The sequence below is a fragment of the Mustela lutreola genome, chromosome 6 (genome assembly GCF_030435805.1).
Source record: "Mustela lutreola isolate mMusLut2 chromosome 6, mMusLut2.pri, whole genome shotgun sequence".
NCBI classification, from domain to species: Eukaryota; Metazoa; Chordata; class Mammalia; order Carnivora; family Mustelidae; genus Mustela; species Mustela lutreola.
This window is the reverse complement of record NC_081295.1, coordinates 34,078,340-34,092,279: the sequence shown is the minus strand read 5'-3', so window position 1 is coordinate 34,092,279 and position 13,940 is coordinate 34,078,340. Positions and strand designations below refer to the sequence as shown.

Sequence of the window (13,940 nt, the reverse complement as noted above, 5' to 3'; positions counted from 1 at the left end):
TTCATTGGGAAAGCTGGAATTCACCCTGGGGAAGTCGTAAGAGATGAGTTTGGAGAGATTAAGCAGACCTGGAGCACCTTATAATTTAATAAATTTGGGTTTTATCCTAGGGCTGATGGGATGAATTTAAAGCAGGGGAGCAACAGTTTCTCATTTGCATTTTTAAGGAAAAAACCGGTCTGGATGTCAGTTGGAAAACAAATTACAGAGTCATGACTGAGGCAAAAAGCTGAAGGGGACAGGGTTGGGGGTGAGTTAGAGAACAGCCTGAGGTATCTGAGTTTTACAGTGTTTGTAATTGAGAGTCTAGTGGAATCACTGCCAAACCAACCACCCAACGTCCACTGGACAAGAGAGGGGGGTGAAGATGGCAACTTTTGATTTTTTAATTTTTATTGAGGCATTAAGCGTTATAAAGTATGTAAAACGCTTTATTTTGAAATGCACAGCTTGATGTATTTGTACATAATGTACATAATGTATATACTAACGCATTATCCACCCAGGTCAAGACAGAGAATGCTTCTTGTACCTCTCATGCCCCTTCCTAATCAGTATCTTATTAATTAAAAGGGAAGAAATAGTCATTTTACAGAGAAAATGCAGATGCTTACCTTCGCCTAGCTATCAGAGTTAACACCATCAAAATAAGACAGATTGGTAGCACGCACTTCCTGATATGACGCACTGCGAAGGGCAAAGATGGCAAGGAAGTCTTTGACACCTTTCCCATAGTGAAGTGTTGACTACGATGTCCTCTACTCTCGAATCAAGGTAGGCTCTGTGACTGCTCTGACAAGGAGAACAAAGGAGGGATGCTTTGAGAATTCTGCTTTCTTTGTCCTGCAGGGTTTGCTTTGGAACCCTGCCAGTTGCCAGGCTCTAGGAAGACCAAGCCACATGGGGAGCTCGCCTGTGGATGTTCTCTGCCAGTCTTGGTTGAACTCTCGTCAGCTGCCTGCCACGGGAGTGGGCCACCTTGGATGCCCAGCTCAGACTGGCCTTCAGATGACCCAGCCCCAGCCACCAGTGCATGAGATCCCAAGACAGAACATCCCGGCTAACAATCTGCCAAACTGTGAGACATAGTGACAAATTGTTAAGCTGCTAGGTTTTGAGATGGTTTGCTATGCAGGAGCAACAGATAACTGAAGCAGCAACCAGCGCTGGGAAACTGTGAGCTCGGTGAGGCTGTATCTTCCCAGGTGCATCCCCGGCTTCTAGAATAGTACCTGGCAGGCCATAGACAGATCGATAGGTGTTTCTGGTGAATTAATAATTAGTTAAATAATTAGCAGTATTATTGATTTGAGGAAATGACCCGAAAGGCCACTTTTAAAGAACTATTAAGCAAAGTTTCAGTGTCTTCTTTTGGCTTAATAAGTTACCTGAGCAAGCAGAGAGTGTTGAAAAAAAAATTGTGCGATTAATCTTATACCTACATTCAGAAGTGGGTCACACATTTGACCTCCCTAAAAGTGGGTCTCTTAAATAGAACGTGGCAACCTAAATATTTAAAGGTCTCATTAAGGATGTTGTTTTGAGGCTTAGACCTTCAAAAAGTTTTTTATCTTACCTTTTGCTAGTCCTCCAGAAGCACCAGGGCCAGCGATAAAGTGAAAGGATGTAATAAAAAAAAAAATAAACTTTGCTTTGGTGATGTTGTGGTATTTCTGGGATATTTATAAAGCAAGAATAATCTCTCTCTCTCTCTCTCTCTCTCTCTCTCTCTCTCTCGGCCTTTCTCCCTTCCCCTCACTTCTTTGAAATTTTAAGTGGTTTTTCCATTTCTAAGCTCCTTATCTGAACCAATAGCATCAGCTGCAGACCAGCAGAAGCAGGAAGGCTGATTCTGAAATGACTGAATAATGAATGGATAACAGCCTAAGGAACAATGAGTAGAATTAATAAGAGTTGAATATCCTGTGCAGGGGTTTCCCTAATCTTAATAATATAAAGAACCCATTTGTATTGTTTTTTTATTTGGGTAATTAAAAAGCGGCATCTGTTTACATACTCATCACCCCTATAAAGGTATGTGAAAGCATAAAGCCATATATTGAAAAAAAATAAAAGAATATGGTATACAAAAATACACATTATGTAATGAGCATTACTGGAAAATAAAAGGAAATTATAGATAATGCTAAAATAAAAGTAATAATCATTACATAGTTCAGTTAAATTACTGTACGATTTGTATTATGCTTACCTCAAAATGCAGGAAGACATTTAAAGAAAAATCTGGCATATTTCTCATACATAGGCGTTACGAAGAATACTAAAACCACAAAATTGGGGCACAGATGATTGAGCATCTGCCTCCAGATCAGGTCATGATCTTCAGGTCCTGGAATCAAGCCCCACATCTGGCTCCCAGCTCAGCAGGGAGTCTTTCTCTCTCTCCTTCTACCTCTGCCCCTGCTTGTGCTCTCTCTCTCTCTCGCAAATAAAATCTTAAAATAAATAAATAAAATTGCAAAATTGTCAAAATCATTATATTTTTTATTTTTTTAAAAAGATTTTATTTATTTATTTGACACACAGAGAGAGAGAGATCACGAGTAGACAGAGAGTCAGGCAGAGAGAAAGGAGGAAGCAGGCTCCCTGCTGAGCAGAAAGCCCGATGCGGGGCTCGATCCCAGGACGCTGAGACCATGACCTGAGCCGAAGGCAGAGGCTTAACCCACTGAGCCACCCAGGCACCCCAAAATCATTATCTTTAAATGGATTTTTACTACCAAACATACATGTATTGAATTTAAGCAATATGTATTTTCTGAAATAAGAGAAAGGCCTGAGGCTTATTTTAGAAATATATGAAACATTATTTTTTTTTTCTTGGTAGCCCCCCTATTTCCAGTTCTGGCGGTCAGTAAACAATCCTTCACTTCCCCTACATCCTCTTATTAGCTTACTTGCTTTGGAGCCATCAGCAGAATATACTGTCAGTCATGTAGCACTATCATGGTTTTCCTCTTTTAAAATTAGATGAAGTCTTGCAAAGGTTATATTCCCTTGTACAACTGAGAAATTTTCCTGCTCATCAAGACTGTGCATTGTGATCTATTTTCTTTCATGTCAGGAATTACTACTCAACTCCCAAGTAGTGGTTTATCCCATTTTGACTCAATTCCTGTTCCCAAATTATTCATCTTTGCAATGGCCCACCTGTTGCTCTTTTCCCCACTGGAAGCAAAAAGGAAGCAATCTACCTACCATAAACTTTACATCAGCACAGTAAAAAATTAAAGAACCTCAGGTTTGCTCAGGATTCTGTTCTTCTAACTGGTGAGCTCCTCTTCTACAACTCCACCCACTTGTCTTCCCAAGACAGAGTTCTGTTGGAGCACTTACAATGGCAAAGAAACACCACGGAATTAGTGATGCAAATGCTCTCAATGTAAAGCTTTCATTTGTACATTGGGATCTAAGTGCTTCTGATATCTCATCTTTTCTCCTAACAAGTAACTCAATCCTATTATTCCTAAAGGAGAAGAAATGGAGTATCCAGATAAACAGATATTTCTTCTCTCAAAGTATTTATTGGTTTGGTCTTTGTCAGGACAAGCAAGATAGAGCAGCTATCAAGCAATGAGTGATGGCTATTTAAGATGCATAAAACTATTTTAATCCTTTATATGTGCTCATTTCTTGTATATTTTCAACTTGTACTCGACAAACTATCTTAGAACATGGCCCCAGTTCAGGGTGCTTAGAGCTGCTTCAGTTCAATACCTCCAGTTACATGTACAAAAGCTTCCTAATCACACCACCGCTAATTGTCCGGCACCCCACTCTCTTTTCCTTGGAATTATGGGTGTTTAAGGGCATGGAGTAGATATGGAGGGGATGTCCACCAGAGGGGTCATTCTTGAGTGATTAGTGGCAAGACGCCCTTCAAGACCATTAGTGCCTGTTGTGGTTAGGATGACCACACCTAGTTTATGAGATACTCTAGTTTATGCGATCATCCCTATTGTCCTAATGCAATTGATGTCCTTTTCAAGTGTCCCAGTTTGGGCAATAAATTATATGGAGACCGTTTATTATAGAACTTTGCCGAATCTACCCACTTGGGTAGCTTTTGTCTCTTTAGACCTGTCTTCCTGCCCACCCAATAATTAACCTTCCTCCCTCTTCTTCTAACCTTGTTAAAGCCAAATCTTCTCATCTCCAGGTATTCTATGCTCTTCCCTTCCTCACTCTGGAAAGCTTTTCTTCCTGTTCTTTACCTCCTGCTCCTTCCTTTTCTTCACAATCCAGACCATTGTGGTCATTCAACTTGCACAGATGGTCAGCTCACACTGGACAGTCTGCTGCCACACTAGTCACTAAGTATTTTTAAAAACATCCCTGATCTAGAACCCATCGACAAAGGCCTCTTATTCAACTAGTCTGTCATACCAGAGGGCCCAGACATGTTGTTCAATGATTCTCATATACAGTGGGCTCTAAGCAGTCCTGCACCTTCAAGGCCATCACTAAGTTCTTACAATCCCAGAGGGGTAATGCAGTGGAGGATTTAGGAGCACAGGGTTTTCAAAATAATGTTTAAATACAGGTTCTAACACTGATTAGGTAATCTCTGAAGTTATTTTAGATCTTTGTGCTTCAATTTCCCCTGTAAAATATGGTTAATAGTAAGATAAGGACTGAGATCAGTGTCTAGCACAGTCATTGCTTTTAAGATGTTATCAATTATTATCCATTTTTCTTCCGAGATCCCTTGGCTAGTGGCGATGCTGAGATCTACACCCAGGTTTTCTGAATCGAAACTCCATGCTTTTTGTGACACCACCACTACCCAAGCGCTCTCCATATAATAAAAGCAGTAAGAGGCCAAAGAAAGATTGGGAAGTACTTTATTTGATCATGTGATTCCATATAACAGCCAGAGTTACAGATGCCTCACCACAGTATACATTTGAATAGGGAAGATGGCTCAGAAATAGCAGTCTTAGTAATTCAAGTACTGATCTTGATTAGATAAAGGAAAACAGTTTTGATAATTGTTTTGCCAGAGTTTTAAAATGCATTTTTTTACAGTTGTTTCCTGAAAGAACTACTGCTTTGAACCACATATAAACAAGGTACAGTTTATTCACATAAAGGAACTACAGCTGAAAACAAGTTTAAAAAATTCCCATCTCAGCCCATTTTTCTCTTCTCAGCACTGCAAATGCTTCATTCCATAATCACGCTGAATTCCTCAAGCATCTTCCATACCATTTCTAGGCGAAACCCCGTGAAGTAGTGAATGTCGGTCCTCCCGGGAATTTTTCCTACCACATACTCCAATGTTCCTACAACGTGCACTCTCTGCTCTTCCAAAATAAACTTCTTTTTGGCACAGAAGAAAAAACATGCCACTAGGAATCTGAAAACCTAGATTCTGGGCCCAGCTATGTCATAAACTAGAGAATAATCCTAAACAGGTCATGAAACCTTCCCAGGTCTCTGTTCAAAACTGCAAAAATAAGTCATATTCATTCAGTCCGTTATTATCATTTATCTTCACAGTAACTGTTAGATTTAAATAAGGCAGCATTATACTCATTTTATAGAGGAAATTCAGTCTCAAAGAAGTTATACAATCTACCAAGATCCCACAGGTGGTAATACGGACACAGCTAAACTTACACGATCTCACTCAAAACCCTAGTACCGGTACACACTGTACTCATAAGTTGGTTCAATGGATGAAGCAGCAATTTCCTAGGTCCCTGCCAATGCTCAAATTTTAAGCTTCTTGCAGTTTTTTCCTCTCTTCTTTCAGCCAGCATTTACAGTAGAAAACAAAAATATATCTCATCACTAAACTTCATTTATCATGGTTCTCTGATTCAACTTTCTTTACAATTTTCTTGTGTTTTCTATTAAACCCAAAGCCACATTTTTCTGATAGGTTCCACAACTGCCCGCCTCTCTGAAAGCTTTTGGATCTACCTGTTTGTCAAAACAGAGATGGCTAAAATTTTTTAAATACCAATTCCTTTTTTATTTTAAGAAGTTATTCCATACATAAATAAAATAGTTCAAAACAAGAGAAGCCCTTGCTAAGCTAACTCTTATTCCCTATAATAATAAAATGTACTTTTTTCTATTGATTTCATATCCACTTTCCTGTCTGTTTTCATTTGGGAAACACCATTATTGTATCTCACTGTCAAGTCTCCCTTTCCCTAACAAGAAAATATTATAGTCATAAGAGTTAGGAAAACTCTTACTTTCACAATTCTATAGGAAGAATAAATTAATCACCTAAATTGGACGGCAAAACTTTGAATGTCAAATTGAGAGATTCAGGACATTTCCCAAAAGGCTGTATGACCAATCTAAAAGCTGATGAGATGATGTGCCAAAAATTCCACTTTTAAGTTTTTTACTTATAACAGATTTATATATGTGCTCATTAGTCTTGCTGATATTACATAGGAACATATGCTGAAACCAAATTAAACTTTATAGGAAAACAAAATTCATCCTATCAGCAATCCTGAAAATTCAGCAGAGCCCAATAAATAGTATGCTCTCCCAAGAAGGGAGTTTTAAACATTTAATAATTTGTATAATTAACATGCTGAAAATGAGAAACTGAAGAGGGCGTGGGAATGGGGAGTACCTATAGGAAGTGATTTCAAAATTTTCTTCATTTTGATGGTATCGCTTTCTTGCCTTCAGGAGGTAAGAGTTTGACTTCAAAAGTAACAAAATATTTGAGAAGGGATTTTACATCTTTCTGTTCTAGGTAGTATTCTTCTGCTATTTTCTCAGCAGTCCACGTTTCTGGATAAAGTTTATGATTATTGAGAAGTGTCAATGCCTCTACAATGGAAATTTTGCCTTTGGGAATGTTTTTGATATTCATGTTAAAGTTATGGCCTTTTGCCAGTCTGAACTCCTTTTGCTCTTGAGGTCCAGGATCTTTTACCTAGTATCAAAAAACAGAAACAAAAGGCTTTCAAGACAAGAGAAAAGATGTGACATCTACTTTCACACTTCTCAAATCTCCACTACTTCAAATAAATACTACACATGCTTCTCCAAACTACATTTTCTCATCACAATGACACATAGTTTGATGGCAATTTTGCCCCATTGCCTTTATGTAACTATAGCTCAATCACTGTTAAGAAATTAAGATAGTTCTGCAAAATAACAAGTGAATGTATACCATCCACTCATGATATTATTTCATGTATATTAAAGAACAACATAAATTAATGGATTAGACATGAAACTCTTCAAAGACTTCCCATTGTCCTCAAGATAAAACACAAATTCCTAAGCTAGACAAATAAGGACCTTCATGATTGCGTCCTATTACCTCCCCCCACCTCATTTTTCCCAAATGCATTGCTCACACGTCCCCCAGACTGTAATGAATTCTGTTCTCCAAAGGCATCACACTTAACTTTATATTCCCAGGTAATCCTTCTACTCCATATCTAGTTTTATTCAAATCTCCCTTCTGATTAATACTAAATACTGAAATTATTAGGACACTGAAAAAAACAGCTTGATAAAATTCAGCAACCTCTCAATTAACAGCTCTTAGCAAATTAAAAGTGTGATAGAAGTATTTTTAAAATCAGAAACCTTATCATTTTGTTATAATTAATGCTGAAACATTAGCATGTACAGGAAGAATAGGACAGAATACCAACTTTCACTGTTGTGTTAATGCTACAAACAATAAAAGTAGTATAAATAGTAGAATGGAAAACTGTAATTCTATGCCAATAAGAGTTATCTTCAGAAACCTAATGCAATCAACTAAAAAACAATAACTCAGTAACGTGGGTAGCTGGAAGACAAAAATCACTCACTTTCTGACACACTGGCTTAGTTTAAAAACTTAAGGTGAGGGCACCTGGGTGGCTCAGTGGGTTAAGCCTCTGTCTTCAGCTCACATGATCCCAGGGTCCTGGGATGGAGCCCGATATCGGGCTCTCTGCTCAGCAGGGAGCCTGCCTCCCCTGCTCTCTCTGCCTGCCTCTCTGCCTACCTGTGATCTCTGTCTGTCAAATAAATAAATAAAATCTTTAAAAAAAAAAAAAAAAACTTAGGATAAAAAAATCCCATAGTAATAGTCTTCCCTCTATCTTCCAAAGATTCAATAATACAAATATGTTAATTCTCAAATTAATCTATACATTCCAATTCAATTACACTCAGAATCCAAATCACACTTATTAAAAAACAGGACAATTTGAGAGGTATCTGGGTAGCTCCATCAGTTAAGCATCTGACTCTTGATTTCCACTCAGGTCACGATCTCAGGGTTGGGAGATGGGCCCTGCACAGAGCTCTGCGCTCAGCAGGGAGTCAGCTTGAGAATCGCCCACCCCTCTGCCACCCTGAGCATAAGCACAAGCACAGGCACACTCTCTCTCAAATTATTTATTTAATCTTTTTAATTAATTAATTAAAGAACCTGACAATGTGACTCTCATCGGGGGGAAAAAAAATGTGGCCACAGCCATGAAACTTTTGGGGAAAAAGAAAGGTCACAACAGATATCAAGACACATTATAAAGCTCCATTAATTAATATAATATGATCCTAGTGTCAAAATAGAAAAATTAACTAGAACTGATGAATCCTTAAACAGATTTGTATGTATTAGTATTTAAAGTGAGTGGAGAGGCCCCTAGGTGGCTCAGCTGCATAAGCGTCTGTCTTCAGCTCAGGTCATGATCCCAGGGTCCTGGGATGGAGCCCTGCATCCGGCTGCTCGATCTGGGGAGTCTACTTCTCCCTCCCTCTCTGCTGTTCCCCCTGGTTGTGTACACTCTGTCAAATAAATAAAATCTTAATAAAAATTTTTAAATGTTTAAAAAAAAATAGAGTGGAGAAAAGACTGGGTTTTCAGTAGACTGTTTAGACAACTGACCATCCAGGAAAAAAAGATACCCCCACACCAAACACTACATTTATTGCCAAATAAAGATTTTAATATAAAATATACAGTCATATGGGGTGCCTCAGTGGCTCAGTGATTAAGCGCCTGCCTTCGGCTCAGGTCATGATCCCGAGGTCCTGGGATCAAGCCCCGCATCTGGCTTCCTGCTCAGCGGGAAGCCTGCTTCTCCCTCTCCCACTCCCACTGCTTGTATTCCCTCTCTCGCTGTGTCTCTATCAAATACATAAATTAAATCTTTAAAAAAAAGATTAAAAAAATAAAATAAAATATACAGTCATAAAAGTACTAAAAGAAAATACAGAAAATGGTTTTCATGTTAGACTGAGTCCAGACTTCCAATACCATGAAGAAAAAGGCTAACATATCTGAAAGAACTCTGAAGAGCAGTAAGTTAAAAAGCCCCACAAAAATAAATTATTTGACATATAGTATCACTAATATCTAGAGACATCACAAGTCATTAAGAAGACTAGGAACTACCCAAAAGAGAAAAAGGGCAAAACATAAATAGGTACTTCAACTTTTTCATTGCCACTCCCCCATGAATCCTTGTAGACTTTTCCCAAGACCCCCACATAAAATTTTAATACCACTGTATATCTCTTCATGTATTGTATGTATGCAACTACTCATAAAAACTGTTAAATTTTTTTCACTCCCTAAGGGCCAATTTTTGAATGCATGATTTAGTATGGCATGAGAGAAACAACAGTTGGAAGTATTATTCAACACAAAGAACATGAATATCAACCCTTCTACCTTTTTAATGGGAACATCTGGTGATAAATGAACCCTGTAATTGCTATTACATGCAACAACTCACAGACCTTACTTTACATGAATTTTATTTCACTTATTTAATGAAAATTACATTAATAACTCTATCTGTGAAAACAGTATTGTCTATGAAGACAGAGTACCAGCGAATTTAAGAATGGAAAGAAATCTGGGAGTTGTCATTGGCCTTCTCTCCTTTAATCAAACTCTTCCCCCAACTTAGAACATTCCTGCCCCAACAAGCTTATGTAGTTGACTCAGACTCATCCTTCAGAATGAGGCTTAAATGTCACTTTCCCAGAAGCCACCCAGTCCAATCACAAACAGTTCCCTCTGTTAAACTCACAGTGCCCATACCTGTCCTTCATAGACATATCAAGTAATTTTGTACTTATGCCTACTTATCTCTTTAATGTCTATATTCTTCACAATATTCCAACCGAGAGTAAGGAGTACGTCTGCTTTGTTCAAAACTGTAGGAAAAGCACTTGTGGGGGCGCCTTGGTGGCTCACTGGGTTAAGCCTCTGCCTTTGGCTCAGGTTATGATCTCAAGGTCTTGGGATCTAGTCCCTCTGCTCAGCAGGGAACCTGATTCCCCCTCTCTCTCCGCCTGCCTCTCTGCCTACTTGTGATCTCTCTCTCTCTCTCAAATAAAATAAATTAAAATCTCGGGGTACCTGGGTGGCTCAGTGGGTTAAGGCCCCTGCCTTCGGCTCAGGTCATGGTGTCAGGGTCCTAGGATAGAGTCCCGCATCGAGCTCTCTGCTCAGCGGGGAGCCTGCTTTCTCCTCTCTCTCTCTCTGACTGCCTCTCTGTCCACTTGTGATCTCTGTCAGATAAATAAATAAAATCTTAATAAAAAAAAATAAAATAAAATAATAAAATCTTTAAAAAAAAAAAAAAGGTACCTGTGCCTGGCATTTATATATGGCTGTACATAAAATTCCCATTCCCAACGTATTCTGTAATCTCCCAATTTTTACATTTCCTATCTGAATATATCTTTAAAAAACAAAAAATACCAAACAGCAACACAACACTAAAGGAATCCCTCAAACTAGAACAAAACTCAATCCACTGAAGGATGAGAAAATAGTACTAAAGTTCTCCTTTGGTGATTCAAATGACAACCACTAGAAGAACTTCACCAAATCCTATAAACTGTGAAATACTATCCCCACGATGCTTAAGTTTTGCCAATGCCCTGTATTCTGGTCACAACTACATTGACAGTTTGAAACGTGCAGAGCACTCACTCTCTTTTACTACCCACCACACTTCTCCTGATCATTTTCCTGGAGCACAGAAAGGTTACATTACTTATCTGTTGAATGCAAACACACATTACCTGCAAAGAAGACACCGGATCTTTGGAATCAACATACACATCTTTTAGTAAAGACAGCAGTTTGTCATCTTTTCTAGCTATTTCTCCCTTAATTTCTGGATGGCCTAAGGAAAGAAAAAGAATGTCACAATATGAAAACGAAACAAAATGCCCTTTAAGATCCTAACACTTAACACAAGTCAGCCACTTTCAATTTTTTTGTTTAATAAACGATCACTCGGACAGTACGGGAAGTACTGCGCACGGAAATCAAAATGCCAGGCTGGGCTCGGCGCCCAACGTTCCGTGAAGATAGCCAGAGGGCACACCGGAGGAGTGCTTCCATTTCTGGATTTCCCGCAGCAAGTCGGTAGACGGTAAAGGTAAGAGCTCGGGAGGGCCGGACGGGGACAGCTGGGGCAGCCGCCGCCACCTCCGGGACTACGAAGTGGACGGAGCCGCCACTCCACGGCGGGCGCTACAGGACTCTCTCAATGTCACCGGCCCGGGGGCTCCACCTTTCCGCGCTCGGCTGACAAGTCAGTGCCGCCGACCCCGGTCACCTCTGCCACGGGACCATGACCCACGGGCGCCGAACCGCCCAGCCCGCCCCGGGGGCCCGCGCGGACTTCTGACAGGCCCTTGCACCACTTACGGCTCATCTGCTCTCGCAGGAGGCTCTTGGTGGAGGGGTGCCTCGGAGCCGCAGAGGGCTTCATCTTGCTGATTTCCCGTTCCGCCCGGTTCTCTAGATTGAAATTACGGATTGCGCGAAACACCGCAGCCCCCATCTCCTCACAACATGCTGTCCTCCGCTTCACGCTGCACGTGGGGAAAACACCGGCTCCGACGACCTCCGGGACGCATCGAGCATGCGCACTGTGGGGTCGACCCTGCTATACGCCGGAAAACAGACGCTAAATGCGTCTGGCTCGCCCCCTAGCGGTCGGGAGGGCGCACGCCGCGTCTCCGCCCTGTGTATGTCAAAAGGACCGCCTACCTCCTGGGCAAGAAGCTTACGCCTGCGTTGGGCCGCTTCCCGCGGGAGGAGGCGGGGCTTAGGCTCCCACCCGCGGGAGGAGGCGGGGCTTAGGCTCCCACGCTCAGTGGTTCCTACCAGTGCAGACTCGGCTCTCCCGCGGGAAGCTTTAAAACACACACAGGCGGGGCCTCGCCGCAGACTTTGGGATTTCATGCCTTCGGAGTAAGCACCCGCGTTGATTCAAGCTTTCTACTGTGATTCGGCAGTTGCAGGCTGAGTAGAGAATCAAAGTCGTCAGGAAATTGACCTTGAAATCCTTTCACAGGTCAGTGTCGCCAAAGAAAAGCCAATAAATACGGAACTAAGTGCACCAGAATAAGGGAAGTTCCTAAAATCACCCTTTCCTGTTTCCTGAGGGGAAAATAATGAAAGTGTATTCGCGGGGCGGGGCGGGGGTGGGGGGGGGGCGCTGCCTGGCTCCCAGGGTGCAGCGTGGGACTCTTCATCTCCGGGTTGTGGGTTCTAGCCTCAGGCTGGGTGCAGGGATGACTTAAAAAAATAAAAATAAATCTCAAAAAAATAACAAAAACCTCAAAAAAGAAAGTGTCCTGTTTCCTGACGAATATTTGTTCTCACTCTTCTATTTAAATGTCTTCAGGTTCCTGAGCCCTTGCCTGATGGCTTTCTGAACTATCTTGTCCTCTTTTTCTAGATCTTCTACATCCTGCTCTCCTAAGGCAATTTGACTTGGTGGTATTGATGTGGGAAACAAAGGCAGAAGAAAAATTGCTAAATTTCCTTACTACCTAGAGCCCACTGACAAGTACGTGAAACAGGCAAAGTGACGTTCTTCTAGGGACTCAACTGCCTCAGTGTTAATACTTTGCTAAGGGCAAAAGGCAATCCTAGCCTGAAACCACCTCCCCACCAGGATCCTGTAAACCCACTTTAACATATACAAATTCCTTTGGAAACCTCCTTCAGCTGGAAATCCCCCAAAATACATGTTGGCAATCAGCCCTGGGGCATGTGGCCCTCCAATGTACATCTGAAGGGTCTCATAACTAGGGTTTTATTAGACGGTAATAAATGAACTTTTCCCAAAATAGCTAGCCCCCTCAAGGTCCTGGAAACCTTGCTTCCAAAATTCCTTAGAGACTTACACTACCCCAACCCCTTCCCAATTTGAAAGTGTACAATGGGCCACTCCTCATGACCCCAGTGCAGCTCCTTCTGCCCATGGGTCCTGTCCCCATGCTTTAATAAAATCACCTTTCTACACCAAAGACTTCTCAAGAATTCTTTCTTGCCCCTCGGCTGGGAACCCTAACGTTCTTTCCTATATCAATATCGGTTTCAGTCATGTTGTCCTTTCTACTCTGTTTATTTTTGAAACCAATCTGTGTTATTTCTGTATACTATTAAGTTCTAAGTCACCACATTATTCCCTAGCTCATTTCTCACTTGTCCTGCCTTTCTCATTCTTTTTAAGTCAGGGAGACTTCTTTGTAACTTAGTGAAAGAAATAGTTAGATATTAGAAAAAATAACACCACTGTTGTTACACAGTCTCTCTCTCGCTCCACATTTCTAAGCAGATTACTGTGTTGCTTCTATTTATGATTCCTTAGAAATGTCATTAATCCATAAAAAGGACCTACTAGGAAATAGCAGGTTTTCCAAAGTTACTGTATTTTCCATAGACCGTGGCTATAAGATCATTTTTAGTGTTCTCAGCTCTTCTGAGGAAAATGTATTTGTTTGGTTGTTTTTAGCCAGTGAAAAGCAAGGAAAGAATTGATGTAAAGATAATTGAATAAAAATAATTTTTAAGAAAAGAAACAAAGAAAGGGGAAACCTTATTTAAAGAAAACAAATATAATTATGAAATATAATACTTAATCATAGTAAAAGAACTTCAAGAA

General features: G+C 40.6%; 1 protein-coding gene across 1 annotated transcript; it reads right to left on the bottom strand.

Moving 5' to 3' along the window:
* Window positions 1–4,848: 4,848 nt before the first annotated feature.
* NDUFAF4 (NADH:ubiquinone oxidoreductase complex assembly factor 4) lies at window positions 4,849–11,948 on the bottom strand. Its single transcript, XM_059177042.1, has 3 exons — window positions 11,690–11,948; window positions 11,056–11,159; window positions 4,849–6,934 (listed from the first exon to the last, which is right to left on the bottom strand). The coding sequence occupies exons 1-3, from the start codon at window positions 11,823–11,825 to the stop codon at window positions 6,653–6,655; spliced, it is 522 nt and encodes a 173-aa protein (XP_059033025.1). The 5' UTR covers window positions 11,826–11,948; the 3' UTR covers window positions 4,849–6,652.
* Between the last annotated feature and the right edge of the window lie 1,992 nt (window positions 11,949–13,940).

Excerpts from the sequence above, each read along its gene's own strand:
- NDUFAF4 (XM_059177042.1), bottom strand. The coding sequence starts at position 11,825 with ATGGGGGCTGCGGTGTTTCGCGCAATCCGTAATTTCAATCTAGAGAAC. Across the intron at positions 11,160-11,689 it reads CCTGCGAGAGCAGATGAGCC|GCCATCCAGAAATTAAGGGA; the intron begins GTAAGTGGTGCA and ends TTCTTTCCTTAG. Across the intron at positions 6,935-11,055 it reads ATCCGGTGTCTTCTTTGCAG|GTAAAAGATCCTGGACCTCA; the intron begins GTAATGTGTGTT and ends TTTTGATACTAG.